This window comes from Saimiri boliviensis, chromosome 20 (assembly GCF_048565385.1).
Source record: "Saimiri boliviensis isolate mSaiBol1 chromosome 20, mSaiBol1.pri, whole genome shotgun sequence".
NCBI lineage: Eukaryota > Metazoa > Chordata > Mammalia > Primates > Cebidae > Saimiri > Saimiri boliviensis.
The window spans coordinates 32,415,123-32,438,931 of NC_133468.1; the positions used below are offsets into that span (position 1 = coordinate 32,415,123).

A 23,809-nucleotide genomic window follows, 5' to 3' on the forward strand; every position below is an offset into this window, starting at 1 on the left:
ATGAGTGAATGAATGGATGGATGCGTGGATCTGTGAATGAATGAATGCATAAGGAGCAGAAAGCCCGCTGCTGCCTTGCTTCTCCACGCTAGACAAGCGCCTCTCTCCGCGGCCAGGCACCGTGATCAAAGGTGCCCCCAAGTGTTCCTAAGGCTCTGTCTTGACTCCACCCTCCTTCTCGTCTTCCAGATCCCCTGGCCTCCCCAGAGGGAGGGTCTGGCCAGGATGCCACCCTGAGAGCCAACCTCAAGATGAAGAGGGGTGGCCCCCAAGCCGATGGGGTCCTGGCTGCCCTGCTTGGACCCGACCCTGGACAGAAGAGCGTGGACCGCGCCAGCAGCAGGAAGTGAGAGCCCACTGCTCCGAGACACCCTGTCCTGTAGAGACCCAGCCCAGAGGCCTGAGTGGCTGCTGGCTCCTGAAGACACTCCCAGGGGACTGGGCTCCAGGCATGGACGACTGTGAGGGCCTGGGGGGCTTTGGGGACAGATAATGCCTCCAGGGGCAGGGTCTGGAGGGCGCAGCACCCTCATCAGGGTGCTAACCCTTCTCTGGCCTGTCCCTTCCTCCCCTCCCCCACCCCCCACTCCCGGCTGCAGACGGCTCTGGGTGGGCTGGCTGCTGGGAATGAGAATAACCCTAATACCTGTCATTTATTGAGTCCCTGCCGTAACTGGCCCTGTCCAGGGACCTTTCCTTATGTTGTCTCATTATTTAACCCTTAGGAAGTAAGCTTATTATCCCCACTTCATAAGGGGACTGAGGCTCGGATGGTAGAAATAACCCTTCCTCGGCCACCAAATCATGGGTGGCAGGGGCCGGATTTGAACCCAGGCCCCTCAGTTTCTGAAGCCGTGGTCTCTTGACCCTGCCAGCTTCCCCTCTTCGTGAGAAAGCTCAGATAGGGAGAGTGCGGGGCCAGGATGGTTCCTTGAGGCAGGCAGGGCTGCAGGAGGCTGGGCCAGCCAGCCCAGGGGGACAGGCAGGGTCCTGCAGGGCCTGGGGCTTCCCTTCCTCAGCCCCCTTCCCCACTGGCTGGGGGGTGGCCTGGCCTGCAGCTGCTCTCAGAGGCCTGGGAGACCCTGAGTAAGCCACTGCCAACCTTGAGGACCATGAGAGAGCAGCACTGGGGGTCAGCGGCCCCCGCACCAGATCGGCATCACCAGCCAATGCCCCCCAGTCTCGCTGAGCCCACCGGCCCACTCTGGGTCCATCCCATCCCTGAGCCAGAGGAAGCAGCAATTCGTGAGCATGTCTGTCAGAGGTGGGACTTGCAACCTCTGCCTTACCCTTCAAGTCCGTCTCAGGGGACTCTGTAGGCTTGCTACTTTTGCATGGCACAGCAAGGTCAGTGTCCCCTAGTCCCAGGCCTGCTGGGAAGAGATGCTTCTGCCTCCCCACCTTCCAGAGTTAGGGGTCTGGCAGGCTCCACGTCAGGCACCAGGTCCCTGGCAGCCCAGAGCAGCTGACTGGAGCCCTCAAGGCCTCTGGGGCCAGAGTCTCCGGGATCACCTCAGCCCTGGTGCTCCTCTTGCTGGGCTGGGACCCGGGACAGAGCCACGACAGCAAACTCAGAGAACTGAAGGTGCTGGCACCGCCCTGGGGCGCTCTGTCTTCACAGCAGGAGTGACTGTCTCCAGCGCTCTTGCTGCTCCTGTTCAGCTATGGTCTGGTCCTGCTGGGCCCTGGTATCTTCTGGCCCTTGAGGCGGGTCTGGGTGAGGCGATCTCTGTCTTCATGGAGGGGCAGTCAGAGGCGGGCGGGACCACCAGCCTGCAGCGTTGTTAATATATATGACAATAAAGGTGCTCTCCCCACTGTGAGTCTGTACGGTGATAACTGCGACGCTGGTCTGCGTCCCACTGGCTGGGTGCCAGTGAAGCTGTGAGCAGCTGCAGCCAGGTCCGGGGTGACCACAGGGCCTCTGTGGCAGGGAGGTCCAGCCCTGCCCCCAGGACCTCTAGGGAGGGGTTGGGGATGACACACAATAGGCAAGCCCCAGACTGGGGCTTATCCTGCAAGATTCTTGGCTTTGCCCAGGAAAGAATTCAAAGGTGAGCTGGAGGCAGGATTAACAGCTGTATTGGACGGGTAGGGTTATAGCTCCAGGACTGTTCCCAAATGGAGCAGGACTCTGCCCCCTAGGCTGAGAACAGCAGCTCAGGGCGGCTCTGCACCATATTTATACCTCCTTTTATTATTATTATTATTATTATTATTTGAGATGGAACCTTGCTCTGGCACCAGGCTGGAGTGCAGTGGTACCATCTTGGCTCACCGTAACCTCCACCTCCTGGGTTCAGGCGATTCTCCTGCCTCAGCCTCCCGAGTAGCTGGGATTACAGGCACACACCACCACGCCTGGCAAATTTTGTATTTTCAGTAGAGACGGGGGTCACTGTGTTGGCCAGGATGGTCTTGATCTCTTGACCTGCCCGCAGGTGGTCTGATCTGCCCGCCTCAGCCTCCCAAAGTGCTGGGATTATAGGCGTGAGCTACAGCACCTGGCCCTATACCTACTTTTAATTGCATGCAGAATAAGGGGTGGCTTATGCAGAAATTTCTAGAAAAAGGGTGGTCATTTCTGGGTCATTGAGTCTTTGCCGTGGAAAGGGGCTGTGGCGCCTGAGTGTCGCCATGGTGATGGCAAACGGACATGGCACACTGGTGGGCGTGTCTAATGGAAAGACGCTTCCTCTGTGTCCCTGTTTTAGCTAGTCCTCAATTTGGCCTGGTGTCCGAGCCCTATCTCCAGAGTCAAGATCTGTTTCTTACCTCCAGAGGGTGAGGGAGGCCCCACCCTCAGAGGCCATCTCAGCCCTCCACCTAACCACGCTGGCCCCAAGCCGGGCCTGGCCCCCAGCTCCGCAAGAAGGTGAGTTAAGCTGGAGCGGCCTGAGGGCTCTGGGAGCAGGCACCCAATCCTGCCCCATGCTCCTCTTCAGGCCTGGGGTCGGTGCCGTGTCAGTGACCCCAGGGAGGCCCATATACCCTGAAATAAGTCCCAGGCACGACACAGAGACCCAAACCACTGCTGAATCACCCGGTGACCTGTGCAGGCATTAAGCTCTGGGTACTAGTCTGTCCTCACTCTGCCAAAAAAGACATACCCGACACTGGGTAATTTGTGGTAATTTATCAAGAAAAAAGCGTTTAATGGACTCACAGTTCCACGTGGCTCGGAGGCTTCACAAGCGTGGTGGACGGGGAAAGGCACGTCTTACGTGGCCGCAGGCAGGAGAGAGACTGGGAACCAAGCGAAAGGGGTTTCCCCTTACAAACCCACCAGATCTCGTGAGACTGACTGACTACCGCGAGAACAGTATGGGGAAAACCTCCCATGACTCAGTTACCTCCCAGCAAGTCCCGCCCAAAACACATGGGAATTATGGGAGCTACAATTCAATGTGAGATCTGGGTGGGGACACAGCCCAACCATATCACCCTGTGTCCAGTGCCCAGCTACACACAGAGCCCTGCCCACCTCTGCCTGGAGCTTGAAATACTATAGAGAGGGTGAGCGTTAATTAAACACCAAACCAAGCCAGGTGCGGTAAATCACACCTGTAATCCCGGCATTCAGGGAGGCCAAAGTGGGAAGACTGCTTGAAGTCAGGAGTTCAAGACCAGCCTGGGCAACATAGCAAGAGCCTGTTGCTACGATTTTTTTTTAAAGTTAGCCTGACGTGCTGGTGGCTTATACCTGTAGTCCCAGCTACTTGGGAGACTGAGGTGGGACGATCGCTTCAGCCCAGAGGTTAGAGGCTCTGCGGTGAGCCATGATTGTGCCATTGCACTCCAGCCTGGGCAACAGCGCATGATCCTGTCACTAAAAGAGAAGCATGAAAAAGCACCATAGCAAGCATGTGGAGGACGGAGATGATTCCAGGCTGCTCTGAGTCCAGAACCCAGAGACCAAAAGGGCAGGGAGAGCAGGGAAACAGAAAGAGAGAAGGAGGGAAGGAAAAAGAGACAGAGAAAGAGGGCGAGAGGGAGAGAGAGACAAGAGACGGAGATTGCCTGCCTGAGCTTCACCTGCCTTTAATTGCTGGTGAATAGGCAACACGCTCCTTAAGCTGGAGCCTCTTCTTCCAGGCCCGTTGACTCTGGGACGCTTCCTCCAGCCACCTTGTCCAGGGCCCAGCAGGCACAGCTCACTCAGCAACCACGGAGGCCCGGGGTGCGACAGGTGCGTGAAGTCAAACCCTGGCGGGAATCACTGGGTAACTGTCCCAGGCAGGCAGTGTGCGTATGTTTAGGCTGGAGAAATGTTGTCACCCCCTTTATTCCTTTTCCCAGGGCAGGAATCACAAAGCCATGCATCCTTCCTTCCTTCTTCCCTTCCCTCATGTAATGAACCTTTTATTGATCACCTTAATTGAGCCGGGCCCTGAGAAGTCTCCACCAGCAAAAGACAGGGGTCTCTGCCCTCAAGGAACCAACACTTCCAAGTCAAAATAGGCAATCAACAGCCTGGGCAATGTAGTGAGACCTCATCTCTTAAACCAAAAACCAAAAAACAAAAATTAGCCAGATGCGGTGGCACGCACCTGTAGTCCCAGCAACTCAGGGGGCTGAGGCAGGAAGATCACTTGAGCTCAGAGGATCAAGGCTGCAGTGAGCCGAGATGGCGCCACCTCACTCCAGCCTGGGCAACAGAGCAAGACCCTGTTTCAAAAACAGAACAAAAATAGGTGAAAAGTGTTTTGTTTTGTTTTGTTTGCTTGGTTTTGAGACGGAGTCTCACTCTGTCACCAGGCTGGAGTGCGGTGGTGCAATCTTGGCTCACTGCAACCTCCACATCTTGGGTTCAATTGATTCTCCTGCCTCAGCCTCCCGAGTAGCTGGGATTACAGGCACCTGCCACCACACCCGGCTAATTTCTTGCATTTTTAGTAGAGGCGGGGTTTCACCGTGTTAGCCAGGATGGTCTCGATCTCCTGACCTTGTGATCTGCCCGCCTCAGCCTCCCAAAGTGCTGGGATTACAGGCGTGAGTCACTGCATTCGGCCAATAAATGTCTATATTTTTAAAGCCAGTAAGATGATAGGCTAGAACGCTAGCTGTGTCCAGATGATCAGCAGTGTGGAGGTGCTAAGGCCCATGAGCTGACGATTAGTCTTATTTTTTTATTTTTTATTTTTTATTTATTTTTTCTTTTTTTGAGATGGAGTTTCGCTCTTGTTACCCAGGCTGGAGTGCAATGGCACGATCTCGGCTCACCGCAACCTCCGCCTCCTGGGTTCAGGCAATTCTCCTGCCTCAGCCTCCTGAGTAGCTGGGATTACAGGCATGTGCCCCATGCCCAGCTAATTTTTTTGTATTTTTGGTAGAGACAGGGTTTCACCATGTTGACCAGGATGGTCTCGATCTCTTGACCTCGTGATCCACCCGCCTCGGCCTCCCAAAGTGCTGGGATTACAGGCTTGAGCCACCGCGCCCGGCCTTGTTTTTTAATTTTTTTTAATTATTATTTTTTTTTGTTTGTGAAAAAATACATTCTCTCCTCCTCAGGGAAGCAGACCAGCGGCCATCCATTCCCCTAGACCCAGTGCCAGAGATAAGGGAGAGTCCTGCCTGTATTACCCAGGACACTCCTTCCTTCCTTCCTTTCTTCCTTTCTTCTTCTTTCTTTCTTTCTTTCCTTTTTCTTTCTTCTTTCTTTCTCTTTCCTTCTCTTCCTTCTTTCTTTCTTTGTTTCTCTCTTTCTTTTTCTTTCTTCTTTCTTTTCTTTTCTCTCTCTCTCTCTCTTTCTCTCTCTTTCTCTCTCTTTCTTTCAGATGGAATCCTGCTCTGTTGCCCAGGCTGGAGTGCAGTGGTGTGATCTCTGCTCACTGCAGCCTCCACCTCCTGAGTTCAAGGGATTCCCCTGCTTCAGCCTCCCAAGTAGCTGGGATTACAGGTGCCCACCACCATGCACAGCTAATTTTTGTATATTTAGTAGAGACGGGGGTGTCACCAAGTTGGCCAGGATGGTCTCGAACTCTTAATCTCATGATCCACTTGCTTCGGCCTCCCAAAGTGCTGGGATTACAGGTGTAAGACATTGTGCTCGGCCACCTCTATCTTTCAGCCAGGGGGCTGCTGTGTTTGCAGGGTGAGAACTGAGCTTAGATGCGTCAGGTGGGCACCCACAGGTGTGCTCACGAAGCTTCCCCGTGGCGCAAGATGGAAGCTAGTGTGGGAAGCAGGAAGGCTGGAGGACCACAGGGACTGGCTCTCCCCAGCTCTCACCTTCCAGCACAAGACTGACAGTCACAATTCCAGTGTCAAACCTGGCTTCCAGGTCCTGGGAAAGGGATATCTGTCAAAGTAGAAAGATAGAGTCTGTTTCACTTAACAGCTGGTTAGCTCAATGTATAACTTTTTTGCTTTCTCTTTTTTTTGAGATGGAATCTCACTCTGTTGCCCAGGCTGGAGTGCAGTGGCGCAATCGTGACTCACTGCAACCTCCGCCTCCCAGGTTTAAGCAATTCTCCTGCCTCATCCTCCCAAGGAGTAGCTGAGATTACAGGCACACGCCACCATGCGCAGCTATTTTCTTCTTCCTTCCTTCCTTCTTTCTTCCCTTCCCTCCTTCCCTCCTTCCCTCTTTCCTTCCCCTGCTCAGCTCGCCCCGCCCTGCCCCACCCTGTCCCCATTTGCCTGGCCCAGACATGGCTACCTGGAATGTCCTCCCTGAGTCTCCTTGGCTCTGCGGCTCCCGCCACCCACAGTGCACTTCCCGCCTCTCCCTTCTGTGGCCCAGCGTCCGGATCTAACCTGACATTTCTTCTCAAATGCCAGCTGGCTTCAGCCCCTGCTATGCGTGTGCATGCACATATGCCAGTGTGTGCATAAGAATGCGTATGTTCATGTGTGTGCATGTTCTGTGTACATGTGTTTGTGTGTGCACGATTGTACATACGTGAGAATGTATATCCAGTGCATTACACATATGTGCACATGTGTGTGCCTGAGGGTGTGTGTGGGTGTGCGTATCTGCTACGGCGTGTGCCCGCATGGGCACGTGTGTGCCTACACGGTGTGTGGTGGGGAAGGGGCTGACACCACCTCAGTCACACCTTTCCTTTTTTTCTTATTTTCCTTCTTTTGTTTTCTGAGATGGAGTCTTACTCTGTCGCCCAGGCTGGAGTGCAGTGGGGTGATCTCACCTCACAGCAACCTCTGCCTCCCAGGTTCAAATGATTCTCCTGCCTCAGTCTCTCGAGTAGCTGGGACTACAGGCCTGCGCCACCACGCTAATTTTTATATTTTTTAGTAGAGAGGGGGTTTCACCATGTTGGCCAGGCTGGTCTTGAACTCCTGACCTCAGATGATCCTCCCACCTTGGCTTCCCAAAGAGCTGGGATTACAGGCTTGAGTCACTGCACCCGGCCAGTAACACCTTTTCTTCCAAGGCCTCTCCCCTAGGGACTGGAACTCATTTGACCCATAGTCCTTGGTGCACCCAGGCCCTGGCCTGTGACAGTTCTCTGGCTGTGGGGACCCTCTTGTCCTCACCCCTTCAGCCCCGCTGAGCCCCGGGATGGAGCAAGTCCGCACGCTCAGGCAGGACCCTGCCTCGCAGCCTCCCCTCTTACTTGGGTAGGGGCTCAAGGGTCTCCCCAGCAGGCAGGCTTGCCTTGGGACCCAGAGTCTGGGCCCGAAAGCAACTTCTCAGTCCCCAGCCAGGGACCCCTGCCTTCCCTACCGCAGTTGCCACCAGCCAGAAAAGAAAGTCAGGACCCACTGAATCGGATGGTAACTTCTGGCAAGAGCCTGACATGACGGCCGCAGTGCGGCGGTGGCTGGGGCTGGGCTGAACCTCAGAGGTTTCCGGGGAGGCACACTCTTCTTAGCCTGCTCCTGGCATGTCCCGAAGATCCACAAGGGGCAGCTCTCCTATTGGAGTGGCAGAAACAACCTGATTCTGGCTTTGGGCCTGGCGGAGGGTGGTCAAGGTACCATTGGGGTCCCCCAGCTTCAGTCCTCACCTCCTTAAATCCAAGGTGTACCCTCCAGCTCTGTCTCTTTCAGTCGGCTGTGAGTGTCCTATGTGCCAGGTCACGTCTGGGTCCCCAGCTCAGGTCAGGTGCAGAGCAGACGAATCACTGCAAACGAATCACTAGCACATGCCGGGACATTCGTGATGGGGGCATGGCTTCTTCCCTGACCCTCAGAGGCCACATTGGAGGCTATGGGCAGGGGCGGGTGGGAGCCAAGACTGGCCTACATCAGAACAGAAGCCCCCTCCCCACTCCACCCCTCCACACCTGCAGTGCCCCCATCCCCAAGGTTTCTGGAACACCTCTCTCTCACACCAGCTTTATGGATTATAAAAAAAGAATTTCATGAGGTTTTCAATCAATTGAATTCCAGGGAGATTTATTTCCAATGTTATTAATAAATTCGAATGCTACCTATAACTTTCAATTGCCAGTTAATTAACTTGAAATCGGTGCATTGTAAAAGGCAAATTAAATACTTTTCCAGGCAGGAGCTGGCAAATTTAATGAGCCAGTATGTCCTGAGGGAGACGGCCAGGCTCACACATCCCATCAAATACTCCTGCCATCCGCAGATGAGAGTGTGATCTGGGTGAGTGATAACTAAACCTCTGCATCCTCATCTGTAAAAAGGGATCACAGAACCTGTCTTCAGAACCCTCAGATACCCGGAGTTGATGCTGTTTTTTGTTCATAGACAAATACAATGAAGGGGCCCTATGGCAGTTAACTTTATGTGTCAACTTGACTGGGCCATAGGGTGCCCAGCTATTTGGTCAAACACACCTGCCCTGCCCAGCCCAGGTCAATTCATCTGATCAGTCTACAGGGGAGTGGGGACAGGCCAGCATCTGCCTCCTTCTGAGTAGAGAACAAGGATGGCAGTGAGGACGTCAGGGAAGACCACGGGGCCCACTGGAGGAAAGAGAGTCCTCCCCTAGGGAGGGAGAAAGCTGAGGAGTCTGAGGATGAAGGAGAAGTCCGGGCAAATCCGGGAGGCACTAGCGTGTGCAAAGGCCCAGTGGTGTGCTAAGGGGAAAAGCACTGGAAATTGTTAGAAATGCTCCGGGGTGGGGCCAGCAGGGGAAATATGATAATGTGGGCTTATTGCATGGCTACAGGTATCTCAGGGGACTCCAAGGACAGGGGCTGGAGTCAGAACAGACCCCCAGGAGAGCAGTACTGGATCTGAGTTGGTCCTGGGGCCTCAGTGGCAGCAGGAGATTACTGATTCCCACAGGTTCTGCCTGCTGCCTCTTTGTCCCTCTTCCTGGGGCAATGTGTCATTTTGTCTCGGTCTCATAGCATCAGCCTGCTCATGACTTCTGCTTCTTCCAATGTCTTGCCATGACCTCTCGCTGGCTGTCCTCCAGCAGCAGACAGCTTTGCAGTGACCCAATATTCAACTGAGTGTCAAGCACGCAGGCTTCCTGGGGCCTCTCTAAAGGTAGAGTTCTCAGGAAGCCCCTGGTGCTGTAACAAATACCTCATTGACCTGGAGGCAACATTTCTCACAGCTCTAAGGGCGGGGAAGTCCAAGCTCAAGCTGCCAGCAGATCTGGTTCCTGGTGAGGGCTCTCTTTCTGGTTTGCAGACGGCCGCCTCCTTGCTGCATCTTCACATGATCGGGAGAGAGAGAGGAAGCAAGCTCTGTTGTGTCTCTTCTTAAAGAACATTAATCCAATTTTGAGGACCCCACCCTCATGACCTCATATAAACCTAATCACCTTTCAAAGGCCCCACCTCCAAATATCATTACACTGGGGATTCAGGCTTCAACATATAAATTTTAGGGGCATGTAAGCAAGTGGTCTACAGCAATAGTATGCCTTGTCCACGTAGGCAGGCAAGGACAGACCTCAGTCTGGTCTCCCCCAGGCCTAGACACAGACACCTGACAAGGAAGGAGGATTCCAGGGAACTAAAGTCAGAAGCCTCAGAGAGCAGGAAGCATGGGTTTTGTGGCCTGTTGATGGTGGAAGCTTTGATCCAAGTGGGAGAAGGCAGGCTAGGGTCTCCAGCTAGGGTCTTGCTGGGCAAACACTGCAGTCTCTGCTTTGTTTATATCAGAGCTGCATTTTCCAAACAGAACCATCCCACACCCGCTCTCCAGCTATTCAAGGACTTTGATGACGTTCCTCCAGTTTCTCAGACTGTAACAGTGGCAAATCACTGTGCACTTTCTCACTTGCTGCCCATGGTTCCCCATGCCACAACTACCTGGAAGGCCCATATTGGGCATGAAAGGATCTTCGCCTTAATTTTTCTTCTGCCTTGTAGCTATAAAGGGAGAATTTTCCTTTCTTTTCTTTTTCTTTTTCTTTTTTTTTCTCAAGACAAAACCAAAAGGTGCATCTTAATTAGGAAAGACGTGCAGTGAGATCGGACTGAACTCTGCCAGGCGCCAGCCCTCCACTTTGTGTGCACAGTGCTTTTAATGCAGCCCTGTTGCCATGGCGATTACCACATCTCAGCTTACTGAGGTGGCATTGCAAACCTGTGGGGAAGAAACAGATCATTCAATAAATGATGCTGGGACATTTGGTTAGCGATTTGCGGGGAAATAAAATTAGCTCTTTTCTTCACATCATACATTAATATAAATTCCAGAGGATTTAAAGAAGTAAATGTAAGAAAGGGAAATCATTAAAAAGGAAACAAATGTTTGATCTTGGGGGTACATTAAGACACTTTAAACCTAAAAGTAACAGAAAAAAATAGCAAAGATTAAGGTAGAATTTAATACATAAAATCTGAATCTCTTTGTTTTAAAAAGCATTTAGTTTAATTTATTGGGAAACTACAAACAAGAATAAAATGGTTGCAAGAAATATGACAAAAGATTAATATCTCTAATATGTAAAAAGTAATCACAAATCAATAAAAATAAACATTCCAATAGAAAAATAGTGAATGCAAAAATGCTCAAAAGATGAAATAAAAATGTATAATAAAATATTTCAAAATATTCAGTTTCATTGATCAAAGAAATGCCCATTAAAATATCAGTGAGATTTTTCTCCTACAGATTAGCAAATATATATGTTTAAATATAATTATGGCACTCAGTCTTGTTGAGTAAAGTAGGAAAATAGAGCATCTCACAAGTAAAAGTACCAATTGGTATAAAAGTTCTAGGAAAAAAAATTACCTTTATGCCATAAGAGGTTTTAAAATGTTTACAAAATTAAGCTGATAATTTCACTCCAAGATATCCTAACACAACGTCCAGGATTGAAGCTAAAAATGTAAATATGGTAATATTCATTGTAAGTATTTAATAGAAGTTTATAACTTACTAGAACACTTGGGCATGGTCAAATAAATTATGCTACATAAATATGATGAAAGATTGTGCAGCCATTAAAATAATCTTTTGAATACTATTTGATGGCATGAAAATACATCTATGACATAATGGTAAGCGGGGAATAGGGTGAACCCCCAATTGGGGTTCTTAGATGCCAGCAATAGAAACCCACTTTGGCTGTCTGGATAAAGCAGAATTCACTGGAGGAAAATTATAGGGCTGGGAGTCAACAGGAACATGGAAGAACTAAACTGAGAAAGAAAGAAAAATAGAAAAAGAATCAGAAGAAGAGTGAGAGAGAAGAAATATAAAGAAAAAAGAGAGAAGAACGAAGGAACAGATGAAGGAAAGAACAAAGGAAGGAAGGAGTAAAAAGACAAAACAATACAAACATCCATCAACAGCTATACTTACGGTACCAAAGTAGATATACGGTATGATCCCAAGTCAAGGTAGAATTGGCTATTCAGAAATACCAAATTCACCCTGGAACCCTTACACCATACAATGTTTTCTTCTTACTCACACAAAGTAAGTACTTACCAGGTTGGGCAGCTTTTCCCTATCTCGTAGCTCAGCCATTGGAGAACGTTGCCTCTGAGATTGTCACAACAGGGACGACTGGGACGGAGGAGGCTCCATGGCAGTGATGCTGTCCTTTCTGTTCACAGTCCATTGGTCAGCACTAGTCATATGGCCCCCAACCTCACTGCAACCAGGGCTGTGATCAAGAAGACAGTGAGTTGGTTGAGGCTCCCATATGAAACACACGGTATACTTAATTTAGGATAATTTGAGGAAGATTTAATTTCAAGGAGACTATTTTTAAAGGTGTACGTGGGCTGCAGAAGATCCAGAAGGGAGACTGGGATGAGCTAGGGCTATTAACAGCCCAAAGGGATGGGCGTCAGATTGGATTTTCAAAATCTCAACTATATGCTGTTTATAAGAAGCGCATTTTGAATAAAAGAACAGTATAAAAGATCTGAAGCATACAGTTATCCAGCTTCACCCAGTGGACAATATATAGAACACACTCCTACCAATTGCATCATATGTGCTTTTAAAAAGTACACACAGAACATTTTCCAAAATAGACCATATACCTAGCCATAAATAAGTCTCAACAAATTTCAAATGATTAAAATAATAAAATGTGTTTTCTGATACATTGCAATTAAACTAGAAATTAATAACAAAAATATTAGAAAATACCTCAAAGCCTTGGAAATAATCCATACTCTTTTAGATAATTCAATATGTCAAAGAAAAAATCACAATAGAAATTGTAAATTAGGCCGGGCGCGGTGGCTCAAGCCTGTAATCCCAGCACTTTGGGAAGCCGAGGCGGGTGGATCACAAGGTCGAGAGATCGAGACCATCCTGGTCAACAAGGTGAAACCCCGTCTCTACTAAAAAAAAATACAAAAAACTAGCTGGGCGTGGTGGCACGTGCCTGTAATCCCAGCTACTTAGGAGGCTGAGGCAGGAGAATTGCCTGAGCCCAGGAGGCGGAGGTTGCGGTGAGCCGAGATCACGCCATTGTATTCCAGCCTGGGTAACAGGAGCGAAACTCTGTCTCAAAAAGAAAAGAAAAGAAAAGAAAAGAAATTGTAAATTAATGGAAATAAAAACATGACATACAAATTTGTTGGATGCAGTTAGTGCGGCTCTTAAAAGGAAATTTACAACTCTAAATGAACATGTTAGAAAAGCAAAAAGGTAGAAAATGAATGATCTGTGCTTCAAACTCAAAAAGCTAGAGAAAAAACAGCATGTTGAGAGAATGGAGAAGGAAAAATAAAGGAAATAATAAAAATAATAGTAGAAACAAATACAATCAAAAGCAAATGTATAGAGAAAATTGAAAAGCCACACGTTGACACATGAGATTAACCAAACTGATAAATACTTAGCAGGCTGGATCAAGAAAAATAAAGGAGAAAACACAAATTAGCCATAGCAGGAGACATCACTACAGATCCCGAAGACTTTAACAATATAATAAAAGGATATTGTCAACAGCTTTATGCCAATAATTTAAAAATGTAGATGAAATGGATAAATTCACTGAAAAACACAATTTATTAAAATTGTCATAAAAATAAAAAATCTATATACTTTTATATCTGCTAAAGAAATTGAATTCATAATTAGAAACATTCCCACAAAAAAAACATTCTCAGCCTCAGATTACTTAACAGATGAATTCTACTAAACATTCAAGGAGAAAATAAACAAACTCACAGAGACAGACAGTAGATTAGTTGTTGCCAAGGGCTGGGGGTCATTTGCCTATTCTAGACATGTCATATAAATGGAATCATACAATATGTAGCCTTTTGTGTCTGGATTCTTTCATTTAGCATATTTTAAAGATTCACCCAGGTTAAAAAATTAATAAATAAAACTTTATTCATTTTTGTGGCTGCATAATATTCCACCATATAGATAACCAGATTTTGTTTATCCATTCCTCAGTTGATTGACATTTGGGTTCTTTCTACTTTTTGACTATTGTGAATAATGCTACTATGTACATTTTTATACAAGTTTTTGTGTTGACATGCTTTTGCTTCTCATGGATACGCATCTTAGAGTGGAATGGCAGGATTATTTTGTAACTCTCTGTTTGGCTTTTTGAAACACTGTCAAACTGTTTTCCCAAAGTGGCCACACCATTTTGGAATCAACGTATGAGGACCTCAACTTCTCTATGTTCTCATCAACACTTGTTATTGTCTTTTTCAATTTTAGGCAAACTAGTAACTGTGAAATGGTAGGTCACTCTTTTGGTTTGCATTTTCCTAATAACTAAGAATACTGAGCATCTTTTCATGGCTTATTGGTCATTGTATGTCTTTGAAGAAATGTCTCTTAAAATCCTTTCCTACACAACATACCCCTACCTCCCACCATTAAAAAAAAGTAAACTCAAAATAGATTATAGACCTAAATGTAGGAGCTAAAACTATAAACCCTTGGAAGAAAACATTAGTATCAATCTTGGTGACCCTGGACTAGGAAACTTGTCAGTTGAAGTTTTAATTGTTATGTTTGCATTTTTACTGTTGAGTTGTAAATATTGAGGAACTATTTGGTTTGTTTATTTGTTTGTTTGTTTTTAAAGATGAGGTTTTACCATGTTGGTCAGACTGGTCTTGAACTCCTGACCTCTGCCTTGGCCTCCAAAGTGCTTGGATTACAGGTGTGAGCCACCAAGCCCCGCTGAGGAATTATTTGTAAGAGTTCTTTGTATATTCTAGATAAAAAGTCCCTTATCGGTTGTATGATTTGCAACTATTTTCTCCTATTCTCCCATTCTGAAGGTTGTCTTTTTACTCTTTGATAGTATCTTTAGAACACAGAGGTTTTACTTTTGAGAAACTCTAATTTATCTAATTTTTCTTTTGTTTCTTCCATTCATTTGGGTGTCACATCAAATAAACCATTGCTTAATTTAAGCTCACAAAAATGTACACCTAGGTTTCTTCTAAGGGTTTTATAGTTTAAGCTTTTACACTTAGGTCTACAGTCTATTTTGAGATAGTTTTGTATGTGGTGGGAAGTAGGAGCCTGCCGTGGGTGGAACTGTGCCTCCACCAACAGATAAATTAGAATTCCAACTCCAAGCACCTGCAAATGCTACCTTGTTTGGAAACAAGGTCTTTGCAGATATAAACAAGATTAGATGAGGCCATACAGGAGTAGGACTGGACCTATATCCAATGACTGGTGTCCTTATAAGAACACCATGTAGACAACAGGGACATAGAGATACACAGAAAGAATGCCATGTGCAGTGGAGGCAGAGATAAGGGTGAAGTGTCTACAAACAAAGGATTGTAACGTATCTACAAGCCAGAAGGTAGGAAGAGGCAAGGAAGGATCCTTCCCAAGAACCTTCGGAGAGAGCATGGCCCTGTCATAACACCTTGATTTTGGACTTCCAGCATTCAGAACTGTCTGACAATACATTTCTTTGCTCTTAAGCCACACAGTTTAGAGTGATTTGTTATGGCAGCTAGGAAACTAATATGGGATCCAACTTTATTCTTTTGCAGGTGGATATCCAATTGTCCCAGTCTTTTGTTGAAGAGACTATTCTTTCCCCATTGAATAGTCTTGATACCCTTGTTGAATATCAGCTGACCATAAGTGTGAGTGTTTATAGCTGGACTCCCAATTCGCTTCTATTGGCCTACATGTCTGTTCTTATACCAGCTGTGTTGAGTATGGTGCCTTAGCGGTTTTGAAATGAGGAAGTATACGTCCTCCAACTTCTGTTCTTCTTTGTCAGGATTGTTGTGGCTGGTCTCAGTTCTTCGTACTTCCATAAGAATCTTAGCATTAGCTTCTCAATTTCCACCAAAAAAGTCAGCTGTAATTTTTATAGGGATTGAGCAATTTGGGGAGTATTTCTATCTTAACAATATTAACTATTTCAATCCATGAACATGAGATGTCTTTCCATGGATGTAACCCATTTAATTACTTTCAGCAATGATTTAGAGGTTTCCACAGAAAAGTCTTGCACTACTTTAGTTAAACTTAATCCTAAGGATTTTCTTCTTTTTGATGGCTTTGCTAAAATTTTTTTAGGCAGGCACAGTGGCTCACACCTGTAATTCCAGCACTTTGGGAAGCCAAGGTGGGAGGACCGCTTGAGGCCAGGAGTTTCAGACCAGCCTGGGCAATATAGTAAAATTCCTGTCTCCATAAAAAAGTAAAAATTAGCTAGGTGTGGTGGCAAGTGCCTGTAGTCCCAGCTAGTTCAAGGTTTGCTTCAGCTCAGGAGTTTGAGGCTGCAGTGAGTTGTGATTGCACCACTGCACTCCAGCCTGGGCAGCAGAGTGAGACCCTGTCTCCAAAAAAAGTAAATAAAATAAAATATTTTCATATTATTTATTCCTAGTCTATAGAAGTAAAATTGATTTTTTGTATGCTGACTTTATATCCTGAAACTTTGCTGGACTTGTTTATTAGTTCTAATAGTGTGTGTGTCTATTTTTGAGGATTTTTTAAATGTAAGTTCTTGTCAACTGAGAATAGAAATAGTTTTACTTATCTTTTTCCAATCTGGAGGCCTTTGTTTTTGTTGCCTAATTAGTCTGGCCAGACTCTCCAGTACAATGCTGAGTAGAGGTAGTGAGAGAGGATATCCTAGTTGTGCTCCTGATTTTAGGATAAAAACATTCATACTTTCTCAATTAAATATGATGTTAGCTGTGGTTTTTTGTTTGTTTGTTTGTTTGTTTGAGATGGAGTCTCCCTCTGTTGCCCAGGCTGATGTGCAATGGCATGATCTCGGCTTACTGCAACCTTCACCTCCTGGGTTCAAGCGATTCTCCCGTCTCAGCCTTCTGACTAGCTGGGATTACAGGTGTGCGCCACTATGCCTGGCTAAGTTTTGTATTTTTAGTAGCGACGGGGTTTCATCATGTTGTCCAGGCTGGTCTCAAACTCCTAACCTTGTGATCTGCCCACCTCGGCCTCCCAAAGTACTGGGATTACAGGCATAAGCCACCATGCCTCGCCAAACTGTGGGTTTTCTGTAGATGCCCTTTATCATGTTGAAGAGGTTCCCTTATATTCTTAGTTTATTTATTATTATTTTTTATGATGACAGGGTGTTCGATTTTATCAAATGCTTTTTCTGTACATTTTGAGATGGTCCTGTGTGTTTTTTCCTTTCTTTTATTAACATGGTGTATTACTTTGATTGATTTCAGATGTTAAAACAATCTTGCATTCTTGGGATGAATCCCACCTGGTGGTGATATATAATCCTCTTATACGTTCCTGAATTTGGTTCTCTGGTATTTTATTGACGATTTCCATCTATGTTCATAATGGATACTGGTTCATAAATTTCTTTTCTGGTGATGTCTTTGTCTAGTTTTATTATCTGGGTAATACTGGTATCATAGAATGAGTCGGAAAATCTATTCATCCATATTTTCTGGAGGTTTTGTCAAGAATTTGCGTTTATTTTTTGTGTTAGTCCATTTTCACAGTGCTGTAAGGCATTACCAGAGACTGGGTAATCTGCGAAGGTTTAATTGACTCCAAATTCCATAGGCGTAACAGGAAATGTGACTAGGAGGGGGCCTCAGGAGACTTACAGTCATGGCAGAGGGCAAAGCGAAGCAAGCACCTTCTTCACGTGGTGGCAGGAGGCGGAGTGAGGGAAGGAGGAAGTGCCACACTTGAAACCATCAGCTCTCCTGAGAACTCAATCACTGTCACGAGAACAGCAAGGGGGAAATCCGCACCCATGATCCAATTGTAAGGTCTGACTGCACCGTGGACAGCATGGCGACCCCCATGACCCGCACGTGCACCTCTGGAGGGCCTTCCGGAATTAGAAAACCTGAAGTAGCTGGAATACCAGGAAAAACGGAAGGACAATCAACCCCTGCAGCACCTCACCTGAGACATTCCTCTATTGTTTCTTATTCCAGCCTCAACTGACAAGGGCATTGGACTTTGTAATCAACCTTGGCTAACCTTGTAACCTCACACCCTACGACCCCCCTCCCAGCCTGCAAAAAACCGTCCTAAACTGTAACTTTTGCAACTTTCTACTGCCCTCCTCACAATCCCATAAAACCAACTCCTATCCCACCACCCTTTGCTGACTCTCTTTTTGGACTTAGCCCGCCTGCCCCAGGGTGTATAAACAGCCACGTTGCTCATGCCAAGCCTGTTTGGGGGGGGGAGGGGTCTCTTCATTTAGAGCACACGTTTTAACATCAATCACCTCCTATCAGGTCCCTCCTCCAATTCAACGTGGCATTCGGGTGGTGACACAAATCCAAACCATATCATTCTTTACATTTTCGGTAGAATTCACCAGTGAAGCCACATGAGCCTGTGTTTCTATTCTCTATTTCATCTGTTTTATTCCAATTGATATAGGAGCCAGAAAGAAATTATTTAGGCAGATAGTGAGAATAAGAGAATCCTAGGTAAGGTTTCCTTTGAATAAAAAGCAGCCCCCAAATAATTTCTTTTCTAACAAAAATTGGCCTGATAAATCAAGCTGTAAGCATAGACAAGCAAGCTGAAAGCTTGCATAGGTAAATGCCAGCAGCCGTGCCGATAGAAAAGGGATACCTGGAAGCCAGGTATATTCAACACGGAGGTTCCCTCCTCCCTTTCCTTTGTCGCCACGTGTGTGGTAAAAAAGCAGGCAAAATGGCACTGGCCAGGTAGAGACCCCATCTGCATAATAACAGATGAGGGTGGGATGGCCAGCTTCTTTGCACGCTGTGCTATGCAAACAGCACACCTGGTCCTACCAGTCTCTCATGTCCTATGTAAATCAAGCAGTGCCTCTTCAAGCTCCTCTATAAAACCCCATGCATTTCACCATGAAACCGGAAGACCCGTTCAGGAGCACCTCTTTCTCTGCAGGAGAGGGACCTTTTCTCTATTCTCTTCCTTTCACCTCTTACACCTCTGCTCTTAAACTCACACCTTGTGTAATCAGTTTCCTTGGTGTGAGGCAATGAACCTCAGACAAACGACACCTCTTCACAATCTTTACTATTTCTTTTCTTCAACTCGTTTTGGGTTTAGTTTAGACTTTTTTCAAGTTACAGGAAGTGGAAGTTTAGGTGACTGATTTAGATCCTTATTCTTTTTAATATAGGTGATTACAGCTATAAATTTCCCTCTTAAGCGCTACTTTATGGCTGCGTTCTGCAAGTTTCGGTGGGTTGTTTCATTTTTATTTAAAGCATGTTCTGATTTCCTTGTGATTTCTTCTTTGGTCCACTGGTTTCTTAAGAGCGTGCTGTTTAATTTCCACATGTTCCTGAATTTCTCGTTTCCTTCTGTTATTGATTTCTAAATTCATTCTGCTGAGATCAGAAAACACGCTTTGTGTGATCTCAATCCTTTTAAACTTACTGAGAACTGTTTTATGGCCTAACATATGGTTTATAGTGCAGAACACTCCACGTGCTCTTGAGAAGAACATGTGTTCTGATGTCGTTGAGTGTTCTATAGATGTCTGTAAGGTTCCATTGAATAATAGTGTTCTTTTAATTCTGAAGACATGGTTTCCTTTAGTTTTTACACATATTGTTAGCAGTGTACTTGAAGACTTTGCCTAGTAATTCCAGCGTCTCTCATTCCTCAGAGATAGTTTTCTGTGAATGGGCCATACTCTTCTGTTTCTTTACATGTCTCATAATTTTTTGTGGTTGAATACTGAACATTTAAAATAACATAATGTAGCGAATTTGGAAATCAGATCTCCCTGACCCTTCCCCCACTCCCACCTCAAAGAGTTTGTTGTTGTTTTTGCTATTTGTTTCCTTAGTGATTTTTCTGGATTAATTCTATAAAGTCTGTGTTCTTTTTCATGTTTTGCAGCCAAAATTTCTTTTAGCTTAGTAGTCAACTAATGATTGAAAAAGCTTTTTTTTTTTTTTTTGAGATAGAGTCTTGCTCTGTCACCCAGGCTGAAGTGCAGTGGTACGATCTTGGCTCCCTGCCGCCTCCACTTCCTGGGTCTAAGCAATTCTCATGCCTCAGCCTCCCGAGTGGCTGAGTCTACAAGCACACACCACCACACCTGCCTAATTCTTGTATTTTTGGTAGAGACGGGGGTTTGTCACATTGGCCAGGCTGGTCTCCAACTCCTGGCCTCAACTACCCACCTGGGCCTCCTGAAGGGCTGGGGATGACAGGTGTGATTGCTCTAAATCCCTTAAACTTATAAGTCTCTCAGCCTTCACTGAGGACCACTGTGTGTGTGGAGCCTGACTTCAACGCTTTACCAAGCAGTTTGTAGCTCTGCCCTAGCCTTCATTTCCTGCTTGAGCAGAGAGCCTCAAGTTCAGCCAGAGGTGAGACATCAGGGTCTTTTCAGGTCTTTCTGGGCACATGCACTGGTCTGCACATGCATGTAGCCTTGATCATCCCAGGAATGTATTAAAGTTTTTTAAGTTCCCAAAGGATGTCTCATTTCCCAGTTTTTCCTTTCACAATTTTACTTAGCCTATTGTTGACCCCAAATGGCATTGCCACACAGGCAGCTACAATGTTGAACAGTTATTGCTGATTGTTTTTGACGAGTGCCCTCGGGCCAGGGCTGGTCCCACAAAGTAAGCTCTGAGTCAGGTCAAATAAAGAGGATCCCTGGGAACAGAGCTTTTCAGGGCGCTTCCAGACAGGTCAAATAGTGGCCATTCTATGGGGATAGAGCTTTCTGGGGACACTCCAAACAAGTTACTCCCCTCTAGTAGCTATTAAGCTATTGGTTTCACAGATACCATAGTCGTAAGGCTGTTGGTTTTCATGCCTGCAACAGAGCTATAAAAAGGGTTGTGGGAATAGGACCAGCTAAAACTTCACAAAGTTCACTGTTCTTACTGCAATACAGCCTGATTTTATTTTTTTTTAAGGCTGGGTCTCACTCCATCTCCCCGGCTGGATCAAAGTAGCATGACCATAATTCACTGCAACCTCAAACTCCCAGCCTCAAGCAATCCTCCTGCCTCATCTTCCCCAGTAGCTAAGACTGCAGGAAGGCACCATTGAACCCTGCTAATTTTTTAAAAATAATATTTGTAGGGATGGGGTGTCACTATGCTGCCCAGGCCAGTGTCGAATGCCTGGCCTCCAGTGATCCTCCTGCCTCAGCCCCCCAAAGTCAGCCTTATTAAAAAATATTCATTGTAATAATAAACACTCCCCAGGTAGCTGCAAGCCTTTGGTTAATTTCTGGAGGTATGAAAAAGTTGATTTCGACGTTTTTGCCAGCGTGCTCATTGCTTTTATGAAGGAACAGATTTCAGAAGTCCTTTTTCTAATTATTCTCTCATTCTGGTCGTGCTCCTCCACCTGTTCTTGTGCCTGAAGTTTTACTGGAATGCAGCCTTACCCATTCATTTACACGGTGCCTGTAGCGGCTTTCGCACACAACTGAGAAACTGGGTAGCTGCGACAGAAACCATATGGCCTGCAAAGCCTAAAATATGTGCTATTTGGCCTTTATGAAAAGGTTTGCCAACCTCCACCATAAGGCAAGAAAATGATATACAGATTGCAAGGAAAAAGTAAGTTGCCATCATCCACAGATGAAATTATTTGGCATTTAGATTTTTTTTTTTTTTTTTTTTTTTTTTTTTTTTTTTTTAGACAGAGTCACACTATGCCACCCAGGCTGGTCTTGAACTCCTGAGCTCAAGTGATCCTCCCACCTCAGTCTCCTAGAGTGCTAGGATGATAGGCATGAGCCATTGCACCCAGCCCCAAAATGTTCTTTTTTTCTTTTCTTTTCTTTTTTTTTTTGAGATAGAGTCTCACACTGTTGCCTGGGCTAGAGTGCAGTGGTGTGATTTCAGCTCACTGCAACATCCACCTCCCAGGTTCAAGTGATTCTCCTGCCTCAGCCTCCCCAGTAGCTGGGATTACGGGTGTCCACCACTACGGGCAGCAAATTTTTTGTGTTTTTAGTAGAGATGGGGTTTCACTCTGTTGGCCAGGCTGGTCTCGAACTCCTGACCTTATTAAAGTCTGGCCTAAGGGGCTGGTTTGCGCTTTCTCTGTGGTGTTTGGAGCTTGTATTAAATTAAAATGTATGCCGTGGCTCATGCCTGTAATCCCAGCACTTCAGGAGCCCGAGGAAGGAGGTTTGTTTTGAGGCCAGGAGTTCAAGACCAGTCTGGGCAACATAGTGAATTCCCCATCTCTAAAAAAAAATATGCATAAAATAGCCAGGAATGTTGGTGCATGCTTGTAGTCCCAGCTACTCAGGAGGCTGAGGTGGGAGGATCACTTGAACCCAGAAGTCCAAAGCTACAGTGAGCCATGATTGTGCCACTGCATTCCAGCCTGGGCAATAGAGCAGGACTCTGTCCCCAACTCCCGCCTCCAAGAAAGTGCCTGGGATTTGTTTTAATCAGGTATGGTGAAGCCAACAGGTCAGAAGACAAATACCGTGAAGGAAAAAGATTTTACTCCCACATCCCTAGAAACAGGAGGCCTGTGGGACCTCTTAGGGAAGCACCTGGGTGGGTGAGGAGGCAGAGGCAGAGGGGGAACTCGGGAACAGGGTGAGAGCCTTCACTGTGGTTTTTGCAAGAAGGAATGGTGGGCCGGGGGAATGGGCTGATTGGGATTGGGATTGGCTCATTTGAGTGATAAGCAGCCTCCAGGGTATAAGGGCCACTCCTAGCTGTCTGATGTCTGGCCCCGGGATGCTGGAGACAGAGGAATATTGTCTCCAAGAGTGCGAAACTCAGATGGAGAAGATGGTCGAGTTTGGCTCTGGATGGGTCGGTTTGCATACCCAGGCATGCTAGCGCTCGCAGGGACGTTGCTTACCATCTCTAGGAATTCACTAGTGCTGGAAGGCACAGTCTCTCCAGGATTAGCCAGGCCCCCAGAAGTCGAAGCATCATAAAATACAGACAGTTTAAACAAATGTTACTGATGTAAGCTATCTTCTACAACATGCCGTACACATTGAACCAACAGTTGACGCGCTGCATTCCAACAGCTGGAATTCAAAAGTTCCGAAGCAGGGACTGACTCTCCCAAATCACTCCCAGGGGCGGCACCAGGCAGCCCTGTTTCCAATTGCCAGAGAAACACTTCCATTAGAAAACTCAGTGAAATGGGCCAGGTGCAGGGTGCAGTAGCTCATACCTGCAATCCCGGCACTTTGGGAGGCCAAGGCTGGTGGATCGCTTCAGCCCAGAAGTTTGAGAGGAGCCTGGGCAGCATGGCGAAACCACATCACTACCAAAAAAATACAGAAACTTTGTGCTGTGTGTCTGTGGTTCACACTACCTGGGAGGCTAAGGTGGAAGGATTACTTGAGCCTAGGAGGTGGAGGTTGCAGTGAGCCACGATGGCACCACTGCACTCCAGTCTGGGCGACAGAAGGAGACCTTGTCTCCAAAATAAGTAAATAATAAATAAAACCATGACAAGTTCCTCTGAATCTGCATCTGTAAATGTGTAAATGCTATCTGTTTCTGTGTCAGTGAAATAGAATTCAAAGGAAGGAGTTGCCATACTAATGGGGGTCATTACTGAGTTTTGAGTATTGTCTGCACAGTGGAGTACTGAGTATTGTCTGCACAGGGGAGTACTGGGTACTGAGTATTGTGTTGCACGGTGGAGTACTGAGTATTGTCTGCACAGGGGAGTACTGGGTACTGAGTATTGTGCTGCACAGTGGATTACTGAGTATTGTCTGCACAGGGGAGTACTGGGTACTGAGTATTGTGCTGCACAGTGGAGTACTGAGTATTGTCTGCACAGTGGAGGAAGGGAGGAGTCTGTCTGGAATGCAGGGCTTCACCAGGACCTTATGAGCCCAGGAGACCATGAGGATCTTGGTGCATTCATGCCCGGCGATAACGGTGAACAGGGGGCAGTCATGCCCAAAGAGAACAGGCAACCAAAGGCTGGGCCCCTCCGGGATGAGGGCCTGGGTCACCTCAGCAGGCAAGAGCCTCAGACCATCTGAAATGCTGGTTCAGGG

The 23,809-nt window shown here is 46.7% G+C and overlaps 1 protein-coding gene and 1 long non-coding RNA gene across 4 annotated transcripts in view; one reads left to right on the forward strand and one right to left on the reverse strand.

The window, feature by feature from the left end:
* COL26A1 (collagen type XXVI alpha 1 chain) overlaps nucleotides 1–1,818 on the forward strand; it is a 155,655-nt gene extending 153,837 nt beyond the window's left edge. For both annotated transcript variants that reach the window (XM_074390287.1, XM_039460501.2), the window contains exon 13: nucleotides 190–1,818. In XM_074390287.1, the coding sequence (XP_074246388.1) occupies nucleotides 190–350 (161 nt within the window). In that variant the 3' untranslated portion in view covers nucleotides 351–1,818. The remainder of the gene's footprint in view (nucleotides 1–189) is intronic.
* Nucleotides 1,819–8,389: 6,571 nt separating this feature from the next.
* LOC141582447 (uncharacterized) lies at nucleotides 8,390–11,962 on the reverse strand. 2 transcript variants are annotated; one of them, XR_012515287.1, is made up of 3 exons: nucleotides 11,842–11,962; nucleotides 10,209–10,485; nucleotides 8,390–9,603 (listed from the first exon to the last, which is right to left on the reverse strand). It is a non-coding gene; the product is annotated as an uncharacterized LOC141582447 (long non-coding RNA). The 2 variants fall into 2 exon arrangements; XR_012515288.1 differs by having other exon boundaries at nucleotides 10,206–10,485.
* Nucleotides 11,963–23,809: the final 11,847 nt, after the last annotated feature.